The sequence below is a fragment of the Thermobia domestica genome, chromosome 2, assembly GCF_964235325.1.
Source record: "Thermobia domestica chromosome 2, izTheDome1.hap1.1, whole genome shotgun sequence".
Classification (NCBI taxonomy): domain Eukaryota; kingdom Metazoa; phylum Arthropoda; class Insecta; order Zygentoma; family Lepismatidae; genus Thermobia; species Thermobia domestica.
Genome location: NC_137455.1, coordinates 184,418,604 through 184,445,950, shown reverse-complemented (window position 1 = coordinate 184,445,950; position 27,347 = coordinate 184,418,604). Strand labels below are relative to the sequence as shown.

General features: G+C 35.7%; 1 protein-coding gene across 2 annotated transcripts in view; it reads left to right on the top strand.

Annotated features, from left to right (window-relative positions):
- The window catches only part of Fem-1 (protein fem-1 homolog B), a 54,443-nt gene that overhangs the window by 11,394 nt on the left and 15,702 nt on the right, over nt 1-27,347 (top strand). Inside the window, exons 2-5 of one of the 2 annotated variants that reach the window (XM_081748233.1) lie at nt 9,068-9,242; nt 12,653-13,533; nt 15,769-15,912; nt 22,133-22,350. In XM_081748233.1, coding sequence (XP_081604359.1) covers nt 9,068-9,242; nt 12,653-13,533; nt 15,769-15,912; nt 22,133-22,350 — 1,418 coding nt within the window. Of the gene's footprint in view, nt 1-9,064; nt 9,243-12,652; nt 13,534-15,768; nt 15,913-22,132; nt 22,351-27,347 lie in introns of both variants that reach the window. The other variant, XM_081748231.1, reaches the window with a different exon arrangement.

The following is a 27,347-nucleotide window of genomic DNA, read 5'->3' as shown; positions in this document are numbered from 1 at the left end:
TCAAAATAACGTCGTTCACACACACTATACACCGTTTCCAGCGATGCTCTAGCTGCGCATGTTGCAGACCATTTCTGGGAGTTGATGTAAGTAGTGGATGTTGCAGCTTTCACTTGCTGGTCCATGCTAACTTCTTTCACGTAAGTTCTTAAGTGTTGGAAATCCCAGAAATCACAGGGTTCGAGGCCTGTGCTGTGTTGAGAATAATCTAGAGCCTGCGGGTCAGTTTTCTCGAAAGCTTTCATAGTGTGCCGTGCTACGTGTGCCCTAACGTTGTTCAGCTATAGAAACTATTCTTTATGAAGCAGTTCAATTATTTCCTTGTGAATTCCTCCCTTCAAATTCACTTTCTAGCGTAATCAACTTCATTTACAGTTTGATTATCTGGAACCCAATGTTGCAGTAGTATTACACGGAGATCAAAAAACAAAATTAACATTAACTTCTTTAAGGAACCAGAAACTGGAATTATTTTGTAGATGGTAGTCGCTGTGCTTCCATACGCTGGACTGGTGCTTTGATTCCAGATTATGATATTATTATCTGATCCAGAACTCCTCAGTGGTGGTTGTTCTATTCAAGGATATTCTCCCACTCGTTGAAGAAATGCCTGGCAATATCGAACCGCGATAAAGCTTCTGTTCTTCATTCAGTGAACGTAGCACCCATCTTGCACAAACATGAGGCATTTTGATGTGTTCTGTAACAATTTCAAATTATCAATATTCAGTTTAGTTGCCAATTCGCGAATCGATAAACGTCTACCTTCTTTGAAGTATCTCTGATTTCAGTGTGTTCTCATTGTTCACTGATCTTGAAGGACGCCCAGTTCTCACCTTATCTTGTACATTGCATTTGCTTTCCTTAAAATGTTTCCACAACTTGAATATGGCCGATCTACCTATTTTTCTTCGCTGTATGCTTGTTTGATCATCTGAAACGTTTCCTGGCCAATTACATACTTCACACAAAATTCAATAATGATCCTTCGGTAATTGACGGTGTATCATTCTCATCTCCCTTTGTAATACACACTGAACTTCAACTTTTATTGCAAACAAACAAATGACAAAAGCGCATTTGGCTTTACTCATATTAACAAAGCATGCCATGAGCTAGGCCCTATCTTCACCAGCGACAAACATAGTCTGGCTTACACAGAACCAGCACAGTGTTGTCAGTCCACGAAATTTTAAAACATCCGTCGTACTTAGATGTAGTCATGAAAAATAAGTACGAAGTCAAGAAAAAAATAAACAAGTGTATTAATTGTCTGAAACGCATTAAAAAAAAAATCACAACTAAAGTCCGAAAAGTTAACAAAGCAAAAGTCTGTATATTGTACTGTAATAATTCTAGGATGTGAATATCGGTTGAAGAGACCATAGACCAGGATTCTTAAGAACCCAGGTGTTTTTTTTTTTTTTTTTTTTTGCCCAACCCAGTTGGCTTTATTGGGCAATATTGGGTTTTATTAAATTTTTTACGTATATTTAAAGCCATATTCCTACTTAAAATACCATATGAGCATTCATGTTCTATTGTACAAATGAAACTATCAAATTCCTCCTGGGGCCGCAGTGATTCACCTCTGGCGCCGGTTCCTAGTTCGATCCCAGCTTCCGCCAAATGCACTTTGTAGTGGATAAATACCGTATGCATGGATTTTCTCGGGGCTCTACAGTTTCCTTCCGCTTTTGTCACGCCACCATTATCATGCATCTCATCATCACATCCTCCTTAGTCTCGGTGCGTAATCATGAGAAATTGAACGAAACGTAAAAACAACAAAGAAAGAAAAATATCGCGAAATTCGTGAGGCTCCTCCACGTTTTGTGGGATACATCTTGCACCACTGACACTCGCTTATATTTCCCGGTGTGAACACTCGTTCGGAAGTGTAAAAGCTTTTTCAGGCCAGCCGCCCTGAGTGTGATTTTCCTGGGTTTTCCTCATTCATATCAGACAAATACCGGGATGGTACTTCACATACACGTCTCAGGCAGATCTCAATCCTTTGTTCCCACCCTTTCCTCGTATATCGTGATCGGCTAGGGACGTCATCAACCTCATACGTGATAGCCATATATGCCAAAACCCCAGAAATCTAATTCCTAACTTAACTCACTTCCACCTCGATTTCTATAAAGAAGAAAAATACACGATTTTCTAGAGTAACAAAGTGGTAGATAATTTTATGTACGGTAATACAGAATGGAAATAAAATCCCCTCTTACACTCAGGATTCAAATCCTTGATCCAGTCGTCCTGACTAAAGGTTCTTTTAGTTTCCCTTAAAGCAGGCCAGACAAATACTAGAATAGTACCATATGTTCAGGAGCCAAGGATAAAAATGAATGGATGTCGTTTTTCTGAAAGAAACAAAAAAGTATTTTTCTTGTAAGAACTGAAATGTTTGAAATAGACTTTTTTTCTAATTTTCTGTTGCCAAATTGCCTTCTTACAATAAATTTTATGATTGAGGGTTTTTTTTTTTTTTTTTAATTACAAAAATTACAAAGTGCTTCATATGCTTCACTACATAAGCAAGAAGAATTAGAGAGTTTCACAATCTGATTGCCGTTAGTGTTGAGAAGATAGAGGTACACTCATGTCCAAAATGATTGTCGCATATCTATAACTCTTCTTGTAAGAATATAATTTGATAATGATTTTGCAGGGCACTTTCAATATTGATACTCCTATAATTCATAGGAGTTATAGAAAAAGAATTATAAATACGGAAATTAGAATAAGTAAAACAAAATGTTCCTAAATGGATAAGAAAGTTTTATTTTCGTTTTATTGTTCTTATTTACTGCTCTTTTGACATGAAATTTGAAACATCATGTCTTTGCCAATTATACACATACTAACATTGTAAGAAATACCGAGCCCTTTCCTTGTCAAATTATATTCCTACAATAACATATTTATAAACATGCGACAATAATTTTGGACATGAGTGTACATCTTTAGTAATTTCGGAAATGAAGTCGCATTACTTCTTATTCCATATTAGCTAAAATGCCTATTCTTTGCACGGGGAGAATTGGGTTCATGGAAAATATCTGACCCTCTTCTCTCCCTTACGATACACATATCAATGAAAGTGTTGTGTCAGATAAGATATTCTATTTTTGGTATGAATTTTGAACCCCTTTCTCCTCTAGAATATGCTCTTCACTAAGGAAAGTTACATGATAAGATCCCAACTTGAGGTAGATACTATGTTGAAAAACTCACTTTAAACTGTTCAACCATTTCCCTGAGACGCGATCACAAACAGGTGGCATCATTTTAAATGTGAAAAAAGAAATTATAGAAAACGCTCTCTTTCTTCCCTTCAAAAACAGGAAGTGACAAGACCTTTTCTTTTTAATGGGGAGTTTATATACCGAGTTTTTATCTTCCTAACTTGGCAGGCTCGTGACATGATTTTTTTTTTTTAACGATTTTTAAACCCCCTCTATGCCCTTCCCCTAGGTTCAAAGTAATGTTATAAAAACCCAGCTCTGGGTACGTACTAAATGCTCAACCGTTAACCTTTAATCTGCTTAACCGTTTCCCCGTGATATGATCAGAAACAACAGGCAACATCGTTTTCAAATTATAGAAAGTGATCCCCTATCCTACTTAAAATGGAAAATTTTGATAACGTTGAGAAACACTTATTTTTAATGAAGAGTTAAGTTTCACTTTCCTAACTTGAAAAGATTGTGACATACTAAATTCTTCACATAGATACTGACCCCCCTTCACACACACAACCTCGTAGACATGATTAAAAACCCAGTTCGAGGTACATGGTAACTACATCCGAAAATCCCATTCTAAAGAGTTAAGCCGTTTCCCAGTAATGTGAACACAAACAAAATTCTTTTCACTTTTATATAATAGATTACAGTTGAACACTGTTACAGCAGCGTATTTGATCGAGTGCAAACAAAATTCGATATGCGTGATTTCCAAACTTTTTTTTTCCCAGTGGTACTTTGTTCTGGTGATAAACACACATTTTAAGCCAATTTTGATACTAGGTACATACTAATAAGTACAATTAAAGACAGTAATTACGATTACATTAAGGTTATTATTTCAATCCATGTTTTGAAGTATATTTTTTGAGGTGGGCTTTTTTGGGTTTTATTGTGGGTTTTACAAAAAAAAAAAAAAAAAAACGGAATTTTGGGCTGGGGAAAATTCTAACAACCCAGCCATAGACTGAGTGAGAGTTTCTGAAAAAACTAGAAAGGATCGTTGCGTATCAGATAACTTATAAAATTTCAAAGGAACATTTGTGTTAGAGAAACTCAGTTAATAAAATTCAAAATCTACTGTGATCGATAATAAGTTCTCAGATTTTGTATCTACAAAAAAAATTATTTTATAACATACCTACATTCAGTGTTCTGAGTACATAGAGCTAATGTGAACTACTTTATATACGCAAATGTAGATTTTTCCTGGTGGAAGCTCATGTGGTTTGGATTCCACGTTCTTTAGTAGGTCTACGTCTCATATAGCCTCGCTGCTGAACGGGACGCTAAACTAAAATCACCTCCCCGCAAATGTAGATTAGTTCAAATTGATAGTTTCTTCGAATAGATGGATAAGTAACCATTACTGGCAATGTTCCTATCGCTCTGGTCAGTTCTTATTCATTGTTATATTTCGAAGAAGTGATTTGTCTGTTCATCTGAAAACCGAATGGATTACAGTTCTTTTCCAACATAACTATAGAAGTTATTAGACTTGCTGAAAGTTAGAGATTCTTCATCAAGTGTAGTTTTACATAGTTGCAGCCGAATATTAACTGATCTATTTTCTATGAATTATTATTGGTATACGTCTAATTCTGTAGATACTCTTCGGTGGACTTCTTTGGATTTAAACAGCACACAAACTCGTTTTGTGTCTCACGTGTTGTTCTGCCTACTGTTATACTGCCTCCATAACTATTTTATAGTTCAAAACTTAATTGGTTCTGAAATAGTGTAATGTCATTTTTAGAAAAGAAAGAAAAAAAACTAAGAAGGTTCAAGGCGAAAATGAGTGTGTTTCATGGTGAATTGTGGGTGTTATTACACGGAGGAGCACTGGTCCGATTTCTAATAGATAAAGGAAGATAAATGTTGAAAAGAGAAATCAGTTTCATTAGTGGAAACTAGTGTGTAACCCTGTCATAATGCAGGACAACGAGCTGAACACGCACATATTGAAGAAAGAAAGAAAGAAAGAAAGAAAAAGTGATCACTATGGTGACAGTAAATGACGATGCCACTACTTACTACTGATATACTGCTGACAGAGAGCATTGCCCACCTAGGTGTTATATTAGGTGGATGATTGATCAACACATTGGCTTCCATCGCCGTCGTTTCTGCCTGACACTGAGACGCGCACCTATAACCACGCTTATCAGAGGCAGGCATACTGATTAGTTGGCTAACTTGTTATGTCAATGTTTTATAGTGTTTTGCATATAGTGAGTCCATCTTATATTAGCTGGTCATGCTTTGGCCACAAGTCATTGTGTGAAAAAATAGCTTAGATCAGGTAGAGGCAGAATTTACCCATTAACATTTTTTTTTAAATTAAAAAATATAAGTTTTGGGTATAAACATGTAAATTTTTCTTTCTCTAGATTATTTCTTAAATACTCTTTGCTTTTCGTGCGTCAATACAATCGACTCTTGTACTTTTTTTCCCCAGTTTATTATCCTATTCAGGCATTAGAATTTTTATTAGTATGTAGCATTTTTATTAATATCTGGTGAGTCCGTTAAAAAAGAAATAAGATAAATATTTGCTGATTCAGGTGTACTAACTGCTCTGCGTGTGATATTTATATCGTTGTAAATAAATGCACCTGAGCACTAGGTCACTGGACTTGAGTTTGTCGTAAAGGAAATCTGTCTGGGAGTCACTTTTTAATAGCTCAGCCTTGGAAGGTCAGTAACCATCAGTTTAGGAGTTGCTGGCAGATTGTCAGAAAAAATAAACTTCCAGCTAGCAACATCGGTTGAGTGAAAGTACAGAGAAGTTTCGGACGTCTTGACTGAAGTGTGTTTCATGACCTGATACTGTTTTCATTTTGTTACGTACAACTCCACGTGCGATTTTTTTTTTTTTTTTTTTTTTTTGTGTGTGTGAGATTTTCGAATTGTATTTATTGAGTTCCTATTAACCCTGTTTCGACTGTAATAAATTACAGATTGAATTCGGTATCGAGTGTTTAGAGTTCCTCAGTTAATTCAGTTATATCCTCCCATTTTTAAATAATTAACAACTTCAGAGATTTATTTTTAGGTTCTGTATTTGATTTTGATCCTACAAAGAGAAAGGTGATTACCCTGTATTCAATGCTTGCCAGACTATGTATCTCACGGTAGTAGAACTTGAACCAAAGAAGTTCTAGAGTGCGTGGGTTACTTCGTCGAGGGTTTGGAACCGTTATTTACGCAGATCGTTGTCTAAAGAATGGTAGGCCGACAGTGCAATGCCCGAAGATTATGGAGGTGCACTTGCGTTTCGCAACAAGTGGGATAATTATTTCACGGGTTGCTTTAGCAATATGTAAATTTGCGCTCTCTTAAAGAAGATAACACCTCTACGATTCACGAACATCGAGTCCATAGCTTTTAATTTTTCATGTAACTGCTTCAGTTGCTGCGAGTGGGATTTTCGTTTATCATCTGGCAAGGTGGCAGCAATTCATTATGTACGATACTTCGAGTAGTCCACCAAATGCATAGCATAACCTCTGTTAAAGTAGTGGTGGTTTTGGTTGATTGAAAGTGAGTTCATGAGGTACCAATCAATAATGACGCCATGGAGTGTCGTAGAGTGCCCACTTGTGACACGTCAGCATTCTTTCCAAAAAAGGAATCATTCCCCCAGACGGCACAACAACAACAGAAAAGGCATTTACGTTTGCTAGTATAGTTTCTGAGCTGCAATCTATCATCTCACTTTGTACTGTTTCCCAAACTGGTGGAGGTGTTGGGTAATAGTTTATGGACTGCAGATGTATGGTCATTATCTCCCTCGTTCTCTATGACTTGTGGAGGATGGCCCGTATGTAGTGTGTCGTGATGGAATTCATCGCCTTGCTTAAATATGTTACCTCGGTACTGTCCATATATTTCTTTCCATTTCACTACTGTTTGCTCCCAGTTTAAACTTGTGAAGCAAACAGGCCTATATAGTGCTCTTTGAGATTCCCATGTTTAACCTCTCAGTAATGTACCTGTTTTAACTGAAGCTACCACAATTAACAGATTCAAAAGAAATGACTAATTACCACATTACTTTTCTCTTTATTTTCCGTCTAGAAACGGAAGAAGGAATATAGTGTCAAAACGTGGAAACCTGGCAGAACTTTACTTAAATTTCAGTGACAATTGGTTCTAACTATAGCTTCATACAGCTTCATGTTCCCACTTAACGTTGTTAATCAGTTAATTGTAAATGCCTTAGTTATTCATAGGGAACTGCGTTTGGTTTCATTTATAAATTAACAACGAACTGCGTTAGTTTTCAACAGTCAGCCTGCTCTAGATATGGAAACAGAGGAACTTCCTTTTTTAATGCAATGTTTCTTATGGAACACAAGAATAGTAACTGCTCAGCACCATATCACACACAAACACACGCAAAGAGAATCTTTCGCGCAGTACAATATACTTTTCCTCAGACAGATTTGAGTCATGGGCATTAGAAGAAATATTTTTAGATTGTGATGTTAGTGAAAAGCGAACTCACTTTCTTTGAAAGGAAACCTTTCTTCTTTGCTACATTTTTTTAAAGAAAAAAAAAGTACAACTTGAAATTTAGGATTTATGCTACAAGACCTAATATTATAATTACTCATCCGCAGCTGGGACAAAGTCAAAGTATTATATTCTTAGAACTTAGTTTCTTTATTTTTACCTGAAATTTGTTCTGTATGCGTTACTTATTTGATATTAGATCAAAATTGTAAGCATTAACAACAAATTATCGTCTGCTATAAATTTCTGTTGAATTGAGGGGCCGCGGTGGCTCAGAGGTCCCGGGTCCCGGGTTCAAACTCTGCTTCCGCCAAGTAAACTTCGTGGTGGACGAACACCGTATGCGTGGGTTGCCTCGGGGTTCTCCCGTTTCCTCCCACTTTTTTCATTCCACCGTTTCACTCATTACTCATCATCACCGTCTCCTTTAGCCTGGCCGGCCTAACCGTGGGACGTAAAACTAAAAAATTTCATTTTCTGTTAAATTGACTTAGTTAGTTAAAGTCACAATTACATCTAGACAGTAGGAGATTATCATAGCTTGCCTGAAATCCAGAACACAACCAAATGCAGTAACTTATTGCCAAGCTATTAGAATGTTAATGGGGGTTTAAAAATAAAATAGTTATTTTCAGGATACATGAGATATGTTTAGACATCACTCCACAGTAATATGCGATTTAAACTACTCAGACCAGATTGATTTTCTAGTTGTAATTGCACAAGGCTTAACTGTTATCGTTATTCTACCATCGGTTTGATCTCCACTGTCTATATTATACAACAAATTTCGACTCCTAGAGCTTACTTGTAGCACTTAAAACTTAACCTCCCTCTCCGGAGTTCTTAATTATTAATACCTATTACTTGAATCTGTATGAAAACTATGTTGCGTTTTCCTATACTGATGACTTCCTACATTTGTGGCGTGATGTCTACGTTTCTATTTTACTTCATAATGAAAGCAAGTTGTTTACAGCTTGATTCATCGTACATTGTCAAAATAAATTTAAAAAAAAAATGGTTTATTTTGGGTACAGTAATTAATATTTTTCTAGGGTAAAATTAATCATATAATTCTTACAAATGTTATTTTTGAACATATTTATATCAACTTTAAATCCGGTACCAACCATCTGTAGTTATGTCGTAGATGTACAGGAGATATTTACCTGAAAAAAATAATCAGTTTCTAGCCAGTGTAAGATGTAAGAAATACCATAGAACTTTGCCTGCATTGCGTATAATTTTGTTCTACTATTTTTGTGATCGCATTTTGTTATTTTCAGCAGGTGGTTGAAGAAGACGGCCAGAAATGCACGCCATTAATAATAGCAGCTCGACATGGACATGACAAAGTAGTGAAAATGCTTCTGTCAAAATTTAGTCCTGATATAGAACAGGAAGGAACGGTAAAATTCGATGGCTATGTGATAGAAGGCGCCAGTGCTCTGTGGTGCGCAGCAGGTAATTTTATTTTTCTATCTTCCATCACAGTATTGATCAGAAATTAAAATATAACTGTCCGCGAGGGTAGTTCAAATACGATGTTCTTTAAAATGTTATTAAGTGTGGGCCTTATCTGTTAGTTCTAACTTAATTTGTCATATGGATTACGGATATATCTGTCCCGACATGATAATCAAATACTGGAACGATGTGACATAGAACTTTTGTATTGCCACAGAAATAGATTTGTCCTCTTCTGGTTCAGGGCTTACGCACCCGTCTTGTCCCTGCCTTGCGCTGCCATCTTAAAGACTAAATTATAACAACCGGACCCGGAAGTTGTTCAAGTGTACTAGTATTTCCGGTTCGGAACAATATTCAAACCTGAGTTTGTGTAGGGTCAAAATAGTGACATAATATTTGGTACAACAATTGCAGCTAAATTTATTTTTGTTTGTATCTACTTTCTGTAAGAATGAATCATAGTAATACTTGTATGTATTTATTTATTTGTTTTACGCTGTATCCCTGTGCCAGCTTTTTTAAAATGTTATTGTCGCATAGTGGTATATTGCATATGAGTTCTCACTTAATAATGTATTATTTTCGTGCCAAATTTATATACCCAAAATATGTTATTTGATCTGTGGCTCGTTAAACTCACTTCGTTAGATTTATGAGCCCCACACCAATGTGAGTTTGACACCACTCAAATTGATACAAGGGTCGTACAGAGTAGACTGAGACTACCTTTTCTAACGGAAACCAAGAGGTTATTCTTAACCAAATTAGATGTAGGGTAACTTTCCCAATAATTGACAGTATAAAAATTGTATTTGCCAATTTGCCTGTTCTTTCATCCTTCAAATAAACCTGTCTTATATTATTCACATCTCGTGTAGATACGAATGCATCTTTCCTTCATCCATACACCCACCAGAAAAGTAAGTCTGACAGTTAATATTTTTTTTAGAAAATGAACCGCATAATTTTCGAATGAACTTTGAATGAACCATATAATTTTCTACCAACTTACCATGAACTAATTTATAACAGTTTTTACTAGCATAAACATATCTTTATTTCTGTCGCTAATATAGCTACTACAGTATTAATTTTACATACAACGGATGTTAATACTAAAATAATAAAACATTCAAAGCATAGTCGTGTTTCCAGTTGACATATGACAAAACACAGTGAAAATTAAGTACTTCTAATTATATAATTTAAAAATAAATATATTCAACTACTATCAGTGAAATATCTTATTTAGAATGTCTTCGGTCCTAATGTAACACGACCGCATAATACACTTAAAATGATCTAATGATGCTGAAAAACTTTTATGGTTGTTTGATCTGACGGTATGAAGTTTTGACCTTGCCGACATTATCCCCAATGAAGGGACCATTGTTAATTAGAAAAATCGGTCCGTAAAATATGAGTTGTGTATCCACCTTGCCAATATCCGTAACATTTGGCGCCACAAATGTGTTTCCCGTAATATCTAAGAAATTTGATATGGGCCCTGTCCTTATCAATAGCAGTAATGTAATCGATATTAAACTTCATCATAATAAACAGCGTAGTATTTCTCTTTTTCAATCGTACACGCTGATAATTTATGTGATGTGGTTGGAATGCTACCGTCCATTCCCAAACTCTCGTCATAAGAATTTTGGAACTAAATGTCGTTCTTTAGACGACATACTATTCTCACTTTCAGATTTACTGACTGCTTTCTTTCTCTTTTGAGATTTTTGTGGCTTCGTGCTTTTGTCCTCTTCCGTTCCCGGGTCAGTTTCCTTTCTTCTACATTGCTTGCTTTCGAAATTTTTGTTCCCGTTTTTTATTTTTATTCATTTGTTTTTTATTAATAATACCTCTTCCAAATGTCTGGCGGTACTTTTTCAGTTTTCTTCCACTTTCGTACTGCAAGTGATCTTTCAGGCCAGAGCAACTCCTCCTTAAAGGGTGATTCCACAGAAAAATTGCTGTTTTCACCACCTGACGTAGTCTGAAGGGACAAAGTTGATAGCACGATGGTGTTTCTAATTTGTGCCACTTATGTTTGCTCGTTTTCCTCTGGGCTGTTAACTAATATCTAAGGAAGACTATCATCTCGCTTGTAGGTGAGTGGTCACTATGTGGCTGCTTTCCATCCATGTGATCGCTAGCTAAAGATTCACTCTGAGTTTACATTAGACATATACTAGATGTGATTTCACCTTACTCATATAAGACACCTCATATACCACACCTCCATACCTCATATAAGGCACCAAACCTCACATCTCCATTTTATTCGGTACCACATTCATACTGTGCTTCGAAGAACAATAATACTTCTGGCTCAGTATAAGACTCAAAGTATTCAAGATGCATTTTTACATCTGGCAGAACTCTGTAACTTTTGAATAGTTGTTCCTTTGCTTTTTCTTGTTGGGGATTAGCGACTTGAGGCCTACATTTTGAGAAGTCTACGGAATCAGGGTTCCGTGGAAATATTTCACATTGCTAGAAGCCATCTCCCTCATACACACACATTTGTGTTACGCCACTGACAACACACTTGAACAGAAGCGCGAAGTGAACCTTGGTAACAGCTTCTTGTGAGTTCTCTAGTCTCCATATATAAACAGTTTTCTTCCAGGAATCCTTCAGAGGTTTGAAAATATTGACATCGCATGGCTGTAGAATATGAGTTAGGATGTAACGCAACAAGTATTATATTCTTTTCTTCACAAAAATCACTTTCGTGGAGTGTCAAATGAGATGCGTGGCCGTCGAGAAAAAGAATAACTAAAAAATTCACTTTATGACTAAGAAGCGATGGGTGGAATACATTGGTTACATTTTCGTAAAAGGATCCCTCAGTCGTCCATCTCGACAAAAATTTTCTTATTTCCCAGCCATCAGGCACATTCTGCACAACTTCACTTGGAGTGCGAACATACGGAACACTATAAACGACGGAAGAACAGTACCATTGGCTCACATAGTCAGAGATACGATGATGGATTCCTTATCTGAATCTTTAATTATGTTGTCTTTTCCTTCTCGTGATCCAATCACTTTATTAGTTTCTGGATTCAGCTGGAATGCAGATTCGTTTCAGTTGAAAACATGAAAGGAATCCAGTTGAAAACATCCGAACCACATTAACTTCCACCTGGAGTTGAACGCAGGTGGAAGTTTGCGAATCACAACCTTGCTTGTGAGTGGGAGTAAAGAACTTATAACAGGAAAGCGAATGTTCAGGGTCTTGTAATGGTGTATACTTTTATAAGGTATGTTAAGTTAATTTCTATATGTATTCAAAAGTTTTAAAATAACTAAAGAAAGGAAAGGAAAGAAAGAAAAAAGAAACACTTAAAATTAAAATTTCATCTCACTGATTGTTACTTTTTATCGTCTTTTTGTAGGTGCTGGACATCTGAACGTAGTGAAAACTTTAGTTAAGACTGGAGCCAATGTAAATCATCCTACAAGAACAAATTCAACACCATTGAGAGCTGCTTGTTTTGATGGTAGATTAGACATCGTTAAATACCTTACTGATCATTGTGCAAACATCCACATAGCAAATAAATATAATAATACGTGTTTAATGATCGCTGCATACAAGGGCCATTTGGATGTCGTTAGTTTCTTGCTGGAGAAAGGAGCAAATCCAAACGAAAAGGCTCACTGTGGTGCTACTGCTTTACATTTTTCAGCGGAATGTGGTCACGTGGCGATTGTAAAAGAACTATTAGAACATGGTGCCAAAATAACAAAGAACGAGAACGGTATGACTCCTTTAATAGCAGCTGCTGAGCGTACCCGTGCGGAAGTAGTCGAGTACTTAATTACACGGCCTGAAGTGACACGGGAGGAGAAAATAGAAGCTTTAGAATTATTGGGTGCGTCGTATGCAAATGATAAGGACAATTATTGTTTGGAGTTAGCATATGAATATTTGCATAGGACAATGGAAATGAGGTATAGTGATCCGTCTAATATTATATATAAACCGAAAGTTAAGCCAGTTGCTGCATATGAGAATTGGGTGGAGTGTCAGACATTGGAAGAACTAGAAGCTATTCAATATAATCATAATGCTATTCACATGGAATCGCTTTCCATTAGAGAGAGAATATTAGGAAAACATAATCCAGAAGTACCTCATCCCGTAATATTTCGTGGTGCAGTATTTGCCGATAACGCCCGTTTTGATAGATGCATTGATTTGTGGATGCATGCTCTTCGGTTACGCCAATTTAATAAAGTATCTGTAGTGAAAGATCTGTTGAGATTTGCTCAGGTAAGTATGTGTCTTGTTAGTTTAGCATGTCAAATATGCTATTTGTATCGTTGTCAGGTGTTTTTATCCAGGATGCAAACTGAACAGAAAAAATCTTTCGTTGATCCTACTTAAATTAAAAATTTAATTAATATTCTTAGTTTAGTTTCTGTCTCAGACGTTCCTCCAAAGTTAGATAAAAAAAAAAAAAATTGATTGCAATATTCAAAGTTCACCACGATAAATTGCATTATAATCTAGCGTGAGTTTCATTAAAGTAAATCTTAATTTTACTGTATATAGCCTCTGATCGACGGATCGATTAATTTACCGTATATGGTTTTCATTATATACTGGATTTTGAAGGCAACAAAAATTTCTATAAAAATAAGTTATGTAATTTTTTCAAAGGAAGTTGAAATACAGGAAATATTGCGCTTAATATTGATATCACAATTTCCCGTTAATACTTAATGTGATAACTATATTAAGATAATAAAATTCTAATTCAATTAATTGCAATAATGGTTTTCTCAAATTTAATCTGAAATCAAATTTAAGCACGCTGTAGTTGAAAATATCAGACAATATATATATATATATATATATATATATATATATATATATATATATATATATATATATTTCAGATTATAAATAACAAATATATTATAAAAAATAATGTTAGTCACTTCTTATCGAAACAATGTATATATTTTATAAAGAAGGGGCCGCGGTGGCTCAGTGGTAGAGGGTTCACCTCTGGTGCTTGGGGCCCCGGGTTCGATCCCAGCCCCCGCCAAATGAACTTTGTGGTGGACAAACACCGTGTGCGTGGGTTTTCTCGGGGTTCTCCCGTTTCCTCCCACTTTCTTCATTCCACCATTTCATTCATTACTCATCATCACCGTCTCCTTTAGCCTAACCGGCATAACCGTGGGACGTAAAACTCAAAGATTTCATTTCATTTTCATTTTATAAAGAAGTTTGCTGTAGGAAGGATAGTTCAGTCGTGCATCGTACTTGGTGTTGAAGAGGAATTTTTCAGTAAATGTGATGAGAACTAATAGGAAAATTTCAAGTATCTACTTATTTTCATCTTATGACTGATAAATATTATTTTTCAAAATATGTAGCTTTGAGTTCATTAATTATTTATTTAGACATGTCTCCGAAGTATGTAGTGTATTGTCAATAAAATTGTAAGAGGAATATCAAACATTAGGAAACAGTCGTGTAGTTTTGTTTGGGATTTTTATTAACGATTTCAAAAAGCTAGACATTTAAATAAATAAACAAACAAATAAAGTGTAGCCGTTCTAAGGACAATGTGACTAATTAGATATACTGAATAGATTCAGTTAAAATAATAAAAATTAAAAAAAAAAAAAATGATTTCGACGGTTCCAAATTACGTTCATGATTGAGAGATTAGTAATATTTGTATTTGGAGAATGTCTGTAAAAATTACGGCAAAATTTGTTAAATAAACCACTAATCAAGTGTGTGAAAATCATCTCAATGTGACATAGGTGTGTTCAGACTTTTAACAAAACATCGCACAGCACATGTTACTGATGCATGTGTGGCCAATTTAATGGCGCGCCATACAACACTGTAACAAATCTTACGATGTTCTGTGCAGCTGTGTTCTAAGTGGAGTTGATCACTTCACACCCTTCACGTCAAAGAAATGGTACATGTTATTTCATGTACTAGGTTGGACTTTTCCGCGCACACAATTGTTTCGGCGTCCAGCAACGGGGTGGTCGCAAGACTAAGCGCTTGCGTTCATTGATTGTTATTAACCGAAGTCCTGTTTATTACAGTCGGCACTTTTTATGTTCTCCACTTTCAGACTGAAACTTTAAGTCAGTCAGTAAACTAGATGTACTGTAAATATCTTGATTCGCAAACGTTTTCTTTCTCCATTATCTTCGTGTTTTTTTAAAAGTGTGATGAAAAAAAAAATGTAACAAGAGCAACCAATTCCACATCGTCTACTGAACTACGAAAAAACTCCGTAAATGAAAAACATAATAGGTTACACGTTACAATGCGGTTTACTGTCTACACTTTTATGTATCCCCATAACGTAATATCGTGCTGCACATATTACTTTGTTCTGTACGGACATTTGGTATAAGTCTGGACGAAGCTTTATAATAACGTATGCAACTAATGTAAGTTTGACATACATTTAAGTGTGTGAATGTAATTATCCAACATTGAAGACCTTTTCATTTACTTTCGTAGGTGTTTTCTCAGATGATCCATGTCGGAGTGGATCTTGCCTTTTGCCACGTAGAAGAAGTCCTTGCAGCTGCAATTATTGAGTTAGAAAGAAACAAGGATAAACTTGCTAACCCTGGTCCAAAAGATGATGCAGATCAAATTTTGGTATGTAAATCGTGTAAAAGAGGGCAATAAATTGATGCTACTAAAAGTGTATATATATTTTCCATGTACATGTTCTCTTGTTATATGAAAAGAAAGGTGGAAGTTGCACTTTTTCGGAAGATTTCCAACGAATATAGTATATATTTTTACCAAATATTTCACTGCCCACGCAGCTTGCTTTTAAGGACATTAAGTTGTATAAAGGTTTAGTGTAATAATTTTGAAAAGCAGTTATTTTAAAAATATAACCACAAGATCAAACAGAGATTGAAAATTATGTGACGACGATTATCAAGTATCAAGTAATAGTACTCTTTTGTACAGTTAATTAATCGTTATTAAAGTAATATATTGAATTTCATTAATAAAATAGTCTATTGTATCTAGGAAACGGAACTTTATTTAAATAAATGTTTTTTCTGCAGTGAGATAGAGACCCTTTCTTTTGCCAAAATGCTGATCATATCCTTTTATGCCACCACAGCAAATTTTATTTTACATAAAAACACACATTTTCCAGTTTTCCGTATGTAAATACATATTTTAAGAATTTTCGTTTTAAAAACATAAAATCACTCATTGAGGCCTGCTACATCGAAATCTTCGAAAGAAAAAATGCGTATTTTCCCACACCTCTTTCATATCGAGTGTGTCAGATTTGGTTTGTCTTGGAGCACGTTGACTGGCAGACTTCTGGCGCCTTACTTTAATCTACACGTAAGGTCATGTTGAGGGAATTCTACCCAGCCACAAGCCAGTTACAACATTGCAGGACTTTGAATCCACTACGTGTCTTTTCGTTCATTGTGTTCTGAGTGGTGCTTCAGCACAGTGTGTGTGTTTCCTTACTGTAAAATGCCTAAAATAAAGACAAGTGTTTCATCTCGTTTGCAGAAGTTCTGTGACGAATATAAAGACGTATTTTCTACTGATGGCAAAGTGCTATTTTGCCAACCATGTGGTAAATCTGTCGCGGATGACCAACGTTCACAAATTACTCAGCATTTGGGAAGCAAGAAGCATATTGCTGCTGCTTTTCGTTTGAGCAAGAGACAGGCATTTATCGGTCAACCAATTGCGTCTAGTTCTGGTGAACCGTCAAAATTGTCCGCGGTTTCAATTGATTTGTGCAGAGCTTTTGTATCCGCAGATTTCCACTGTTCAAATTAAAGAACCCTGAATTACGAAAGTTTCTCGTGAAATATACAAACTTCGAACCTCCTGGCGAATCAACATTGCGAAAAACTTATCTGGACAGGTGTTACGAGCAAACTTTACACCATATTCGCTCGTAATATGCGCATCAAAATATTTGGACGAAACTACAGACTCTAGTGGTAAAAAAGTGGGAAACGTAATTGTAGGAGTGCTAAGTAATGGTGACGAAAAATTATTTGGTAGTGTGTAAAGAGATATCTGCTGCAAGGCTTTTCAACGAAGTAATGCAACTATCGTGGCCAGAAGGCATAAAATTTACAGTGTTCTTCTTGTTACAGATGCTGCAGCTTACATGAAAAAAGCTGCAGTAGGCCTTGCCGTTAGCTGCTCCAAAATGGTGCATGTTACCTGTGTGGTTCATGCGTTGCATAGAATATGTGAAAAGATAAGTTCTTTATCCCAAGGTCGATAAACTAGTTTCAAATGGAAAGAGTTTTTATCAAGTCACCTAAAAGAATAGACGTTTTTAATCAAAAATGTCCTAGGATTCCTCTTCCACCCGCTCCTGTAGTTACGCGATGGGGCACTTGGTTAGACACCGTTGAGTATTATGCCCAAAACTTTGAACAATTCGTATCTGTCGTAAATGATCTCAACAAAGACGAAGCATCGTCCATAGAAATTCTACAAGAACTGTTAAAAGATCCCTCCGTAAAACTCGAGTTAGCATTCATTTCAACAAACTTGTCCTTTCTTTCTCGTTGTATAGAAAAACTTGAATCGTCATCGAACACACTGTGAGCATCAGTGCTTGAAATCCGCATAGTAGAAACGAAATTGAAAGAACTTCCTAGAGCTAACGAACAAGTGCTAATGTCTAAGTTTACAGACATTTTTGAAAGAAACCTAGGTTTTCAAACATTGTGTAAAATTGCACGTGTTTTGGAAGAGAAAGTGGTAAACGATGTGGTCAATTTCAGTGTTAGTGAAATTTCGTGTTTCAAATATGCGACAATTGTTTCTTGTGATGTGGAGCGATCTTTCTCGCAATATAAGATGCTTTTTAAGGATAATCGTCACAAATTTATAATGGAGAACTTGGAGAAAACTATGGTGGCCCACTGCAACGCTTCCAAAGAATAGCTCGCTAGAAGGTAAGCATTAAAACTGAATTTAAGATGTTCACGGTATACGTAATATTTGTTTCTGTTGCGAAATATTTTTATTTTTGTCACATATTTATCTAGTTTTATCACATATTCAAAATTTATAGCACATAAATAAATAAATAAATAAATATTTCTGGATTTTTTAGCATATGAAATTCCGTTCCCTTCCAAGTTCAGTTTGTAATTTTCTTACCTATATTTAATGTAGCTTTTTGTAACAGCTGACTTTCTTTTTTCGTACATAATTGGTACGTACTCTGCTCCGTATGAAAAGTTCTTGTTAGCAAGGGTCAAAGTTAGAATACATACATACTGAATTACTATCAAAACTCCTTCATTTATAAGTATGAACGATTATCGTTATTGCAATGTCTACATTCATCATTTGCCCATATCCGAACACACATATATGCAGGCATATAAGTACACAGAGTGAATTGTGTAACTTCAGACTGCAAAATATATGGAAAAATAAGCATCGGATAAAAAAAAGGTTCTAAAATTGTTCCTACCCGCTCCTACGAAGCGACTTTGAAAAATTAGATGGAAACTTTCATTTTTAATTGCAGATTCGGGTTCTAAGGAAAATTACGTAAATTCTATTTCGAAGCATTGTTTTTATTGATCAATCAAACAATGGTAGAATCAGCAAAACCTAAGTTCACTAAGGTTTCTTCAATTGGGAACCTCCACGGTATACTCCAGAATAAAACTGCTATAAACAGGACCACTCTTAAACGTTCCTAGACTCATGATAGATGGACTACATTCAGCGAAAAGTAGCTAAGTTCGGTTCTTTCAATCGTTTTTTTGAAACCTGATTCACCGTTGGTCAAAAGTTGATATACCGGAACTAGTTTTCTGTATCAGGGCGTCTATCGGTCATGAAAGTCACGGAAAAGTCACGAAATCAGAAAACGGTCATGAAAGCCAAGAAAAAGTAACGAAATTTAGCTTTTAGGTCACGATTTTTTTTTAATCTGTCTAAATATAAGTACAGACTGGAAAATTTTGTTCTATAAAACGTCAAAATTCACCACCAAAAGGATCTGTGGTCAGCTTTAGACGCTACCAAATCGCAAGCAAAGCACGCTTCTATCGCATGCATGGAAATTCGGCCTAATTCGCACCCAAATTCACTCTTGAGAATGTTAAGAAATTTTATGGTTGGTAATGAAAAGGTCATAAAAAGTCACGAAATTTCATTTTGAAAGTTTAGTAGATACCCTGTGTACGTTCTTTTAGCAGGGGAAGTTGTTTTCGGTAACTCCCATTGCGTCTCACCATTCAGTTACACTAAGGGCTCAAAATAATTACCTGTAACTTCATACATTCGCAGTCGTTTCAAGTGATTGTACAGTACTTGAAAGTGTGGCTTCTGTAATTTGGGTGCAAGCATTCTGATTCGCACCATTTTCCTTTCACGAGCTTTGGAACTTGACTAGGTTTATCTCTTAGAAAATCCCACAGAAAGAAATCTGGTGAATTAAGGTTTGTAGATCTGGCAGACCAATTTAGTACCTCCCGTGTTACTGTCGAATAATGTGCGGAGCAACCATCAGGTTGAAACTACATGTTATGCTATTCTTCGAGGCTTCGGTCTTCAAACCATGTTAGAAATTTGTTTTTCAGAATGTGTCGACGTTACTCACCATTCCATTATTCTCAATGAAACATAAAAGGAACAAACAGTTTGTCAAGTTACTCCACTTCAAACATTAACATACCAAAGATGCTGATCTACTAAGTGTACGCAATATGGATTTTCCACGCCGATTAATCTATCGTTGCTCTTTAAATTCTATTCATCAGGGAGGGGAGAGCGGTGGGAAGTGATTACTTCTGGTGCGTGGGGTCTGTGGTTCGATCCCCGGCCAAGTAAGTTTGCAGGGGGACAACATCGTGACCGTGGGTTTTCTCGAGGTATTTCCATTTCCCCAACTTTCTCATTCCATCAATTCTTCCATCATTCACTTGTTTTAATCATCATTTCCCTTAGCATAAAGGCCATAATCATGGAACATTAAACAGAAATATTTCATTGTTTGTCATCAGCGAACAGTACCCGATAAAAGAAATTCGAGTTTCCTTGTATTTATAACAAAATCTCTCTTAATTAGGGAAATCATTGCCATAAAATTTTTCGTGCATTGTCACATAAGATTTTTTATGACCCCTTAATATTTTACAAATCCTAGTCTGAGACCATCCGAAATCGCGAACTATTTATTTCTCATGTGCTCAGATGCGAATGTCTCCAGTGTCTATTCAGTGCTCGAAATGAATTTTCTCATCCTATCTGAAGGATACTCTTATAAGAAGGGGTGACAACAGTATCAATAATCGTGCCAGATTCTCCATCTATACTTATTGAGTGATAGTAAAATCCAAATGACTTAATGAAACTAGGCAATACTAATTCAGAAAGACTAGAAATACTAATTCAAAATATAACTAAGACAACAACTCAAGGAATGAAATTAAAAATGCGCAATTTAATAAATAAAAAAAAAGGTCAATAAGAACCAAAATGGGAAATAACATACACTTACAAAAGTACAAAATAAATAAATAAAACGACTAATAGCTAACAACTTGAACAATTGGATTATCATCTTTCTCAATTGGAGAAGTGAGTGTCAAACACTATCAAATAGCCTCCAAGGTAATGTGGACGTGATCCATGGAGAGACGCCGCTGGTAAAATGCTTCGTAGCCAATTACAATTACCGCCCAAGATAAATTTAATTGCACTACCATGTACGACACATCATCTAAATTGTCTGAATTCGCGCTGAATGCAGGGGCATCTACCACGAATCGAGAAAACGTTTAAAACAAAAGAGTAATGCTGTTAATTATGAGTTTTATTCTGGAATGAAATATATATTGATTCTCAGTTGAGGAAACTTTAGTGGGCTAATTTTCACGGATTACAGCTCAATGTGTCATGAATAATGTTTTAAAAAAGTAAAATTTGCGTTTTTTTTTCCCGTAAAATCGAACGTGCAATAAAAAGTGGAAATTCTCATTTAACTTTTCAGTTGCCCGTGGCACCACTCCAGTGGGCTACTTTTAGCCCAGTGAATTTCCTTCAAAATTTGAACTTTTTATTTCAAACATCTTTTTATTCTGTCTTATTTCTCCGGATATTGTGCATTCTGAAGTTAAAAACTTCACCCTGTGTTTTCAGGAATGCACACATACACATAATGTAAATTTCCTTTTCCCCAATGTTTCTTCTTTCTTGTGAAATCCTACTCCGATATTGGCCTGGCTACTCGCTCTTCTATCAAAACATTCAATATAACTGAAAATGACACGATATAATCAGTTGTATCAAGTATCCTTTTATCTTTCCATTTTTTCTATACACGTGGCGACAGGCTGCTAGATTGTTAACAGTTGCATGTATCGATTTAATGCCATCAGTCTGTGTATATATGTGTCCTAAGATTGTAGTAAGTAAATTACTGTATTTCAATCGTCGTGGTTTCAAGTTGCTTTCGCTTATTGCTTCTTAAGTTTCGGTGTTCAGGACTTCCACCTTCTTCCGGATTATCTACTTAGAAATGAAGAAGGTTTGTTGAAGATCATGAAGATTCTCTAAGTTTAAATCAGATATTTATAGATGTAAGAGCCAGTTCTTCATTAACCTGATCCTATCCAAGAGAACCTTCCTCACTTCTAGGTTGCAAAAGCTAACAGTTCCTACCACCGAAAATTTAGCAGAGATAGCAAACAATAACTTGAATCATTCAAAATCCTTGATAAAAGTTAATTCATCAAGTTGCGAATATGCGTCCTGTGCGAAGTTTCTTACGTATCTTTTGATTTTCTTATGCATCTGCTGATATTCCTTGTTCTAATTACATATATATTCTTAATTACAGGAGGAGTTAGAGAACAATATTACAACTGTGCTTTATTTATTAGTAATAGTGACTAAACTTATGAGAGCTTGTACAAAGAAAGAAGAATTCCATGTTAATTGTCTTGTCTTCCAACTTAATCAATTGAACGTTGCTATGCGAGATGGTCAGACACTGCTTCATCTGGCAGTTAATGCTGAAACTCCAGTGGATGACTTTCATACAAATGATGTATGCAAGTAAGTTTGTGAACTAAGTTCATTAACATAATTTTTGTATGATAACGTAAATTAATGCAATATAAGGAAACAGCATGACGATCCTTAATATGGAAACATTTTATTAAATTACGATGATATAAGTTAATCTGTTGAGCTATAGAGACCATTAGTGGCATATTACTTAAATATTTTGTAAAAATTAAATAGTAATTTAAAGCGACAAACTAGTAATACAGATTGTAACAATTTTTCAAAGTAATAACAGAAAACCAAAAAAAATTAAATTTACTATTTAAAATAATAATAATAATAATATAATAATAATAATAATAATAATAATGCAATCTTATCTTTCATTTTGAAAAAAGAAAGAAAGAAACAACTTAATGTTACCATTCATAGAAATTACTAAAAAGGTGTGTTTGCGGGTATAATATGGATCAATGACTTCTATCTAATTTTATCCAAAATCCCTAAATCTATAGAATTTGTTTGAAGGATGTTTTTTAGTTCAAGTGTAGAGTTTTTAATCACTTCAGTATTGTTTATTCAAAGCTAGCGAAGTCTCAAATGTTTAAATAATGCCTTTTGGATGGTTAGATTGGATTTTAGCGTCACTTTCAGCACAGAGGCTATATGAGATGTGGACTTGCAGCTTAACATGGGATTCGATCTACATGAGTCACTACTGGGAATGTAACCCATGTTAGGTGCGTACGCTAACTATATAGCCACGAGGAGCTTAGATAATGTAGAAGGATCATCAGATTTAGTGACATTTCATGTTCTTCCATTCTGATAGTTTAACTTTCTGAATGTCCGTTCTTCTCAAGGGGAGAATAAGATTTACGCAGAATACTTGCAAGTAAGGAATGAGTGAAATACTCGTAAATATCGAAGATATCTAAGCCAGCTGACAAGCACGAGAAAGAATAAAAGTTGTGCAGTTAAAGAAATAAGTGAAATAAATAACGAAATAATAACCTTCAGCGTTACCGCCCCTATTCGTTCCCAGACCAGCTGAGACACACGAAAAGAATAAGACTTGCGGAAATTGAAACTAAAGAAATGAGTGAAATAAATAACCGAAAGCAATGCCTTTGGCATTGCTCATATCGATTCTCGGCCCAGTTGACACGTATGTTCTTCCCAAAACTTGGGCGTAAATGTAAATAACGAGAGCAAAGTCTTTGGTGTTGCCTGTCTTGATTATCCGCCTTGCACCATCTTTCTTCGGCTTTTACCATATTCGCGAAATACTCCCGATATTACAGAAAACGTTTTTTCTTACTATGAGCGCAAGGCAAGAACTTAATCAAACCTAGCCCAACATGAGCCTCTTATATCCCTTCACAACATATTCAGTGGAAATCATGCCACTCATATGCGCTCTGTATGAAGTCAGCCCTCAAATGTCGAAAAACGTGCAATTTTCGCGAAAATCGGCCATTACAAACAGGTTTGCGCCATAATTACGTACCTATAGAAGAGTGCAAGGGCCAAGTTATGCTGGTTTCCATAAACTATTTGGTCTAGGAATTAATTCGTGCGGGTGGACAAGAGATGGCGCAACGAACGGAGCGTCCCACAGTTCCGTGTATCCACACATGTGTTGCAAACCCCTGTCATCGCGTATCGTTCGTAGTATAGGGCAGTGGATTAAAGCGTCAACAACACCAGTTTGTAGTTAAGTGAACATGGCGCAATTTGTGCCTGATAAAGTGTTTTTGCGGGGTGTCCTGCTGCATTACTTTAACATGCAGAAAAGTGCGACTGAAAGTCATCGTATTTTGGTGGAAGTGTATGGTGACCATGCTCTAGCTGAGCGAACGTGTCAGAAGTGGTTTGCACGGTTTAGAAGTGGTGATTTCGGCTTGGCAGACCAAGAGTGAGCTGGACAGCCAAAAAAATTTCAAGACGAAGAATTGACAGCATTGCTCGAGCAGGATTCGTGTCAAACGCAGGAACAACTTGCAGCAGCATTAGGCGTTGATCAAACAACAGTCTCCAAACGCTTGAAAGCCATGGGAATGATTCAAAAGATGTCACATTGGGTTCCACATGAATTGAAAGACAGAGACGTTGAAAGACGAAAAACCATTTGCGAATTGCTGCTTCAACGACAGAGCAGAAAGGGGTTTCTGCATCGAACTATTACGGGTGATGAGAAGCGGATCCATTACGAGAACCCTAAACGAAAAAAGGCCTGGGTGTAACCAGGTGAACCAGGTCCATCACAACCAAAACGAGATATTCACTGTGCAAAGGTTATGCTGTGCATATGGTGGGATATGAAAGGTGTGGTGTACTATGAGCTGCTGCAACCGGGTGAAACTATGAATGGAGAACGTTATCGACGACAATTAATGCGTTTGAAGCAAGCTCTGGCCAGAACACGACCAGAATGGGAGAACAGACATGATAAACTTATTGTTCAACATGATAACGCTCGCCCACATGTCGTAAAACCGGTCAAAACCTATTTAAAAAATGTCGGATGGGAAGTTTTACCCCACCCGCCGTATTCACCAGACGTTGCTCCTTCGGACTACTACTTGTTCGATTGCATGAACAACGATTTGATTGGACAGCGGTTTACTTCTTCAGAAGATATCGAAACATGGGTCTCTAACTGGATCGCTTCCAAGGATGAGGACTTCTTTCGCCACGGAATCCGTACATTGCCTGACAGATGGGCGAAAGTGGTGGCTAGCGATGGACAATATTTTTTTTAAGGTATTTATGTATTTTGTGTTTATACTACAGCTTCAATGTGTGCGTACCAACCGCACGAATTAATTCCTAGACCAAATACATATGGTCAACTACAAAATAGCTGAGAATCAGCTCATTCCAAGGAGGGGCCAAAATCGGCTCTTACCGATACCCCTCCTTTGATACCTTATTTATATTTTTAATTTAGAACGATTAAAAAGCGAATGGAAGTAGGGGAAATACTATGACTACAAATAGACTACAATGATTAAGATCTGCTTTATGCGATTTGTTAATTAGTGTCCAAAACATGCCTCTTTTCGGTTACCTTCCTTAGACCCAAAACTAAGGACTGATTTATGAAAAATCCATCGAAATCAGCAGGATAAAAGCAAGAATATTTCAAAACACCTGTTTTCTGGCACTCTGTTAATTTTCTGACTTTTGCACAGAAAGTTAAGAGAAAACTGGTCTTTATTCTAAAAGGATTGGAAATTTCAAAAAACAAAATAAAAGCACTTTTACTTGCAATATCAGTATTACAGCCTAGCAGAAAATAAACTAAAACCTGTATAAGTATTGCTGCTCGTAAGGCGAATTACTTTTATTTCTTTTTCTTAAGCTGGGCTCTTAAAACTTTTCTTTTCAGGAAACTGATAAAGACTTTTGTAATTTATTTTCTGTAAACTCCTTCAGGAAGTAACTATATGATTAATATTCAAAATAAACGTACAAACACTATGAGAAGAATCCGCAAAATTATGAATTTTTACCAAATATATAATGATTGCTTTGTTACTTCTGCCTCTGGTGCGTATAGTCCCAAAACTTTGTATTGGCATACAGAGTGTGGGTGTTCTCGGAGTTTTCTTATTTCCTACCATTATCATCCTTCTGTTACTATCGTCTCCTTTAGCCTCGCTCATAATCGTTCTTCACCAATGCATATGACGGAGGAGAGTACCGTAGCGTTTCACTGATTTCCTTATGAATTGCTTCGGTGACTTTCCTTGACGAAACAAAAATTTGAGTTCTGATCTCGATATTCGCAAAATTCGCTGGTTGCGCACACATTCACTTCAGGGGCCTGAAAAACACAATTAGAATCTTGTTATTAATATAAAAATTGAATTTGTATACACAGAGATATGTTCTTTAAAACTGTACAGTTTCATCATTCTACCTGCACTCTTTGGGCTACGTTAACAAATTGGTATAGGATTTGAGTTTTTGTGTTGGGCTACTAAGTGGTTAGAAAACACTTGAGCAGTTTGGATTGGACATTTTATTTAACTTACATAAAATATGTAATTAAATAATATTTCTACACTGAAAGATTAAAGGTTGATTTCTTTCAGATGAAGATATTTAGTGTTATTTAAGACACACATGAAAAATCTGTAGAAACTGAAAATATTAACGTTTGTATTAAAGAAAATAAAGTTACTTTGGCTTACTAGATCTGTTTGTACATTTAAAAGAAAACCTATATATAACACTATAACACTTCATACAAAACTATTTTACTTTTAATATTATTATAACACAACATAGATATGAATATTAAGAACGTACATTCATATTCGTTAATTATATATATATATTTTCTTATAAATGACTTAACTTTTTTTTTATATCAGTGAATCCATCATCTTGCACATACCACTTTTTATATATCACTAGCGGAGATGGGAAGTATGAAGTTATGCACTTATTGCTGTAACTGTATTTTTTAGTGTAATAAATTGTATTTACTGAGTACGGCAGCAATTGGAAAATAACTTTAAAATAATTAGAAACAGCAAAACTGAGTAGTTTTATTAAATATTGTTTTTATACAAATTATTGTTATTTTAATAACATGTTTTATATGTCGATGAGTGCGAACTTGTCAAAGAGATTATAAAAGCGGTACTTTTTTTTAACCACAAAAAAACAATTATCAGAGACGTATTGATCGTCGAAAATATAAATCGTACACTTAATAATATACGTATTATAATTGTAATAGGTAAGATATTGAGCGCTTAGGTATTTATGAAAATTTGTTTTGTGAACTGATTACATATTAAAAAGTAAGAACAACGCAACGGTGTTAATCTTATGGAGTCTAGATACACAACTTAGTGCTTTTTCATTATTTTCAGAGCTTTCGATTTGTTTTGTCACACGATAAATTGTCGGACATGGTCAGTAATTTTTATAAGTGATTTTAACTGACAGTTGATTAGTCAGTCTCTGTAACACCGAATTCACCAGATGCTTTGGTTTAGATCAAAGTACACATCTGGTTAAAATGA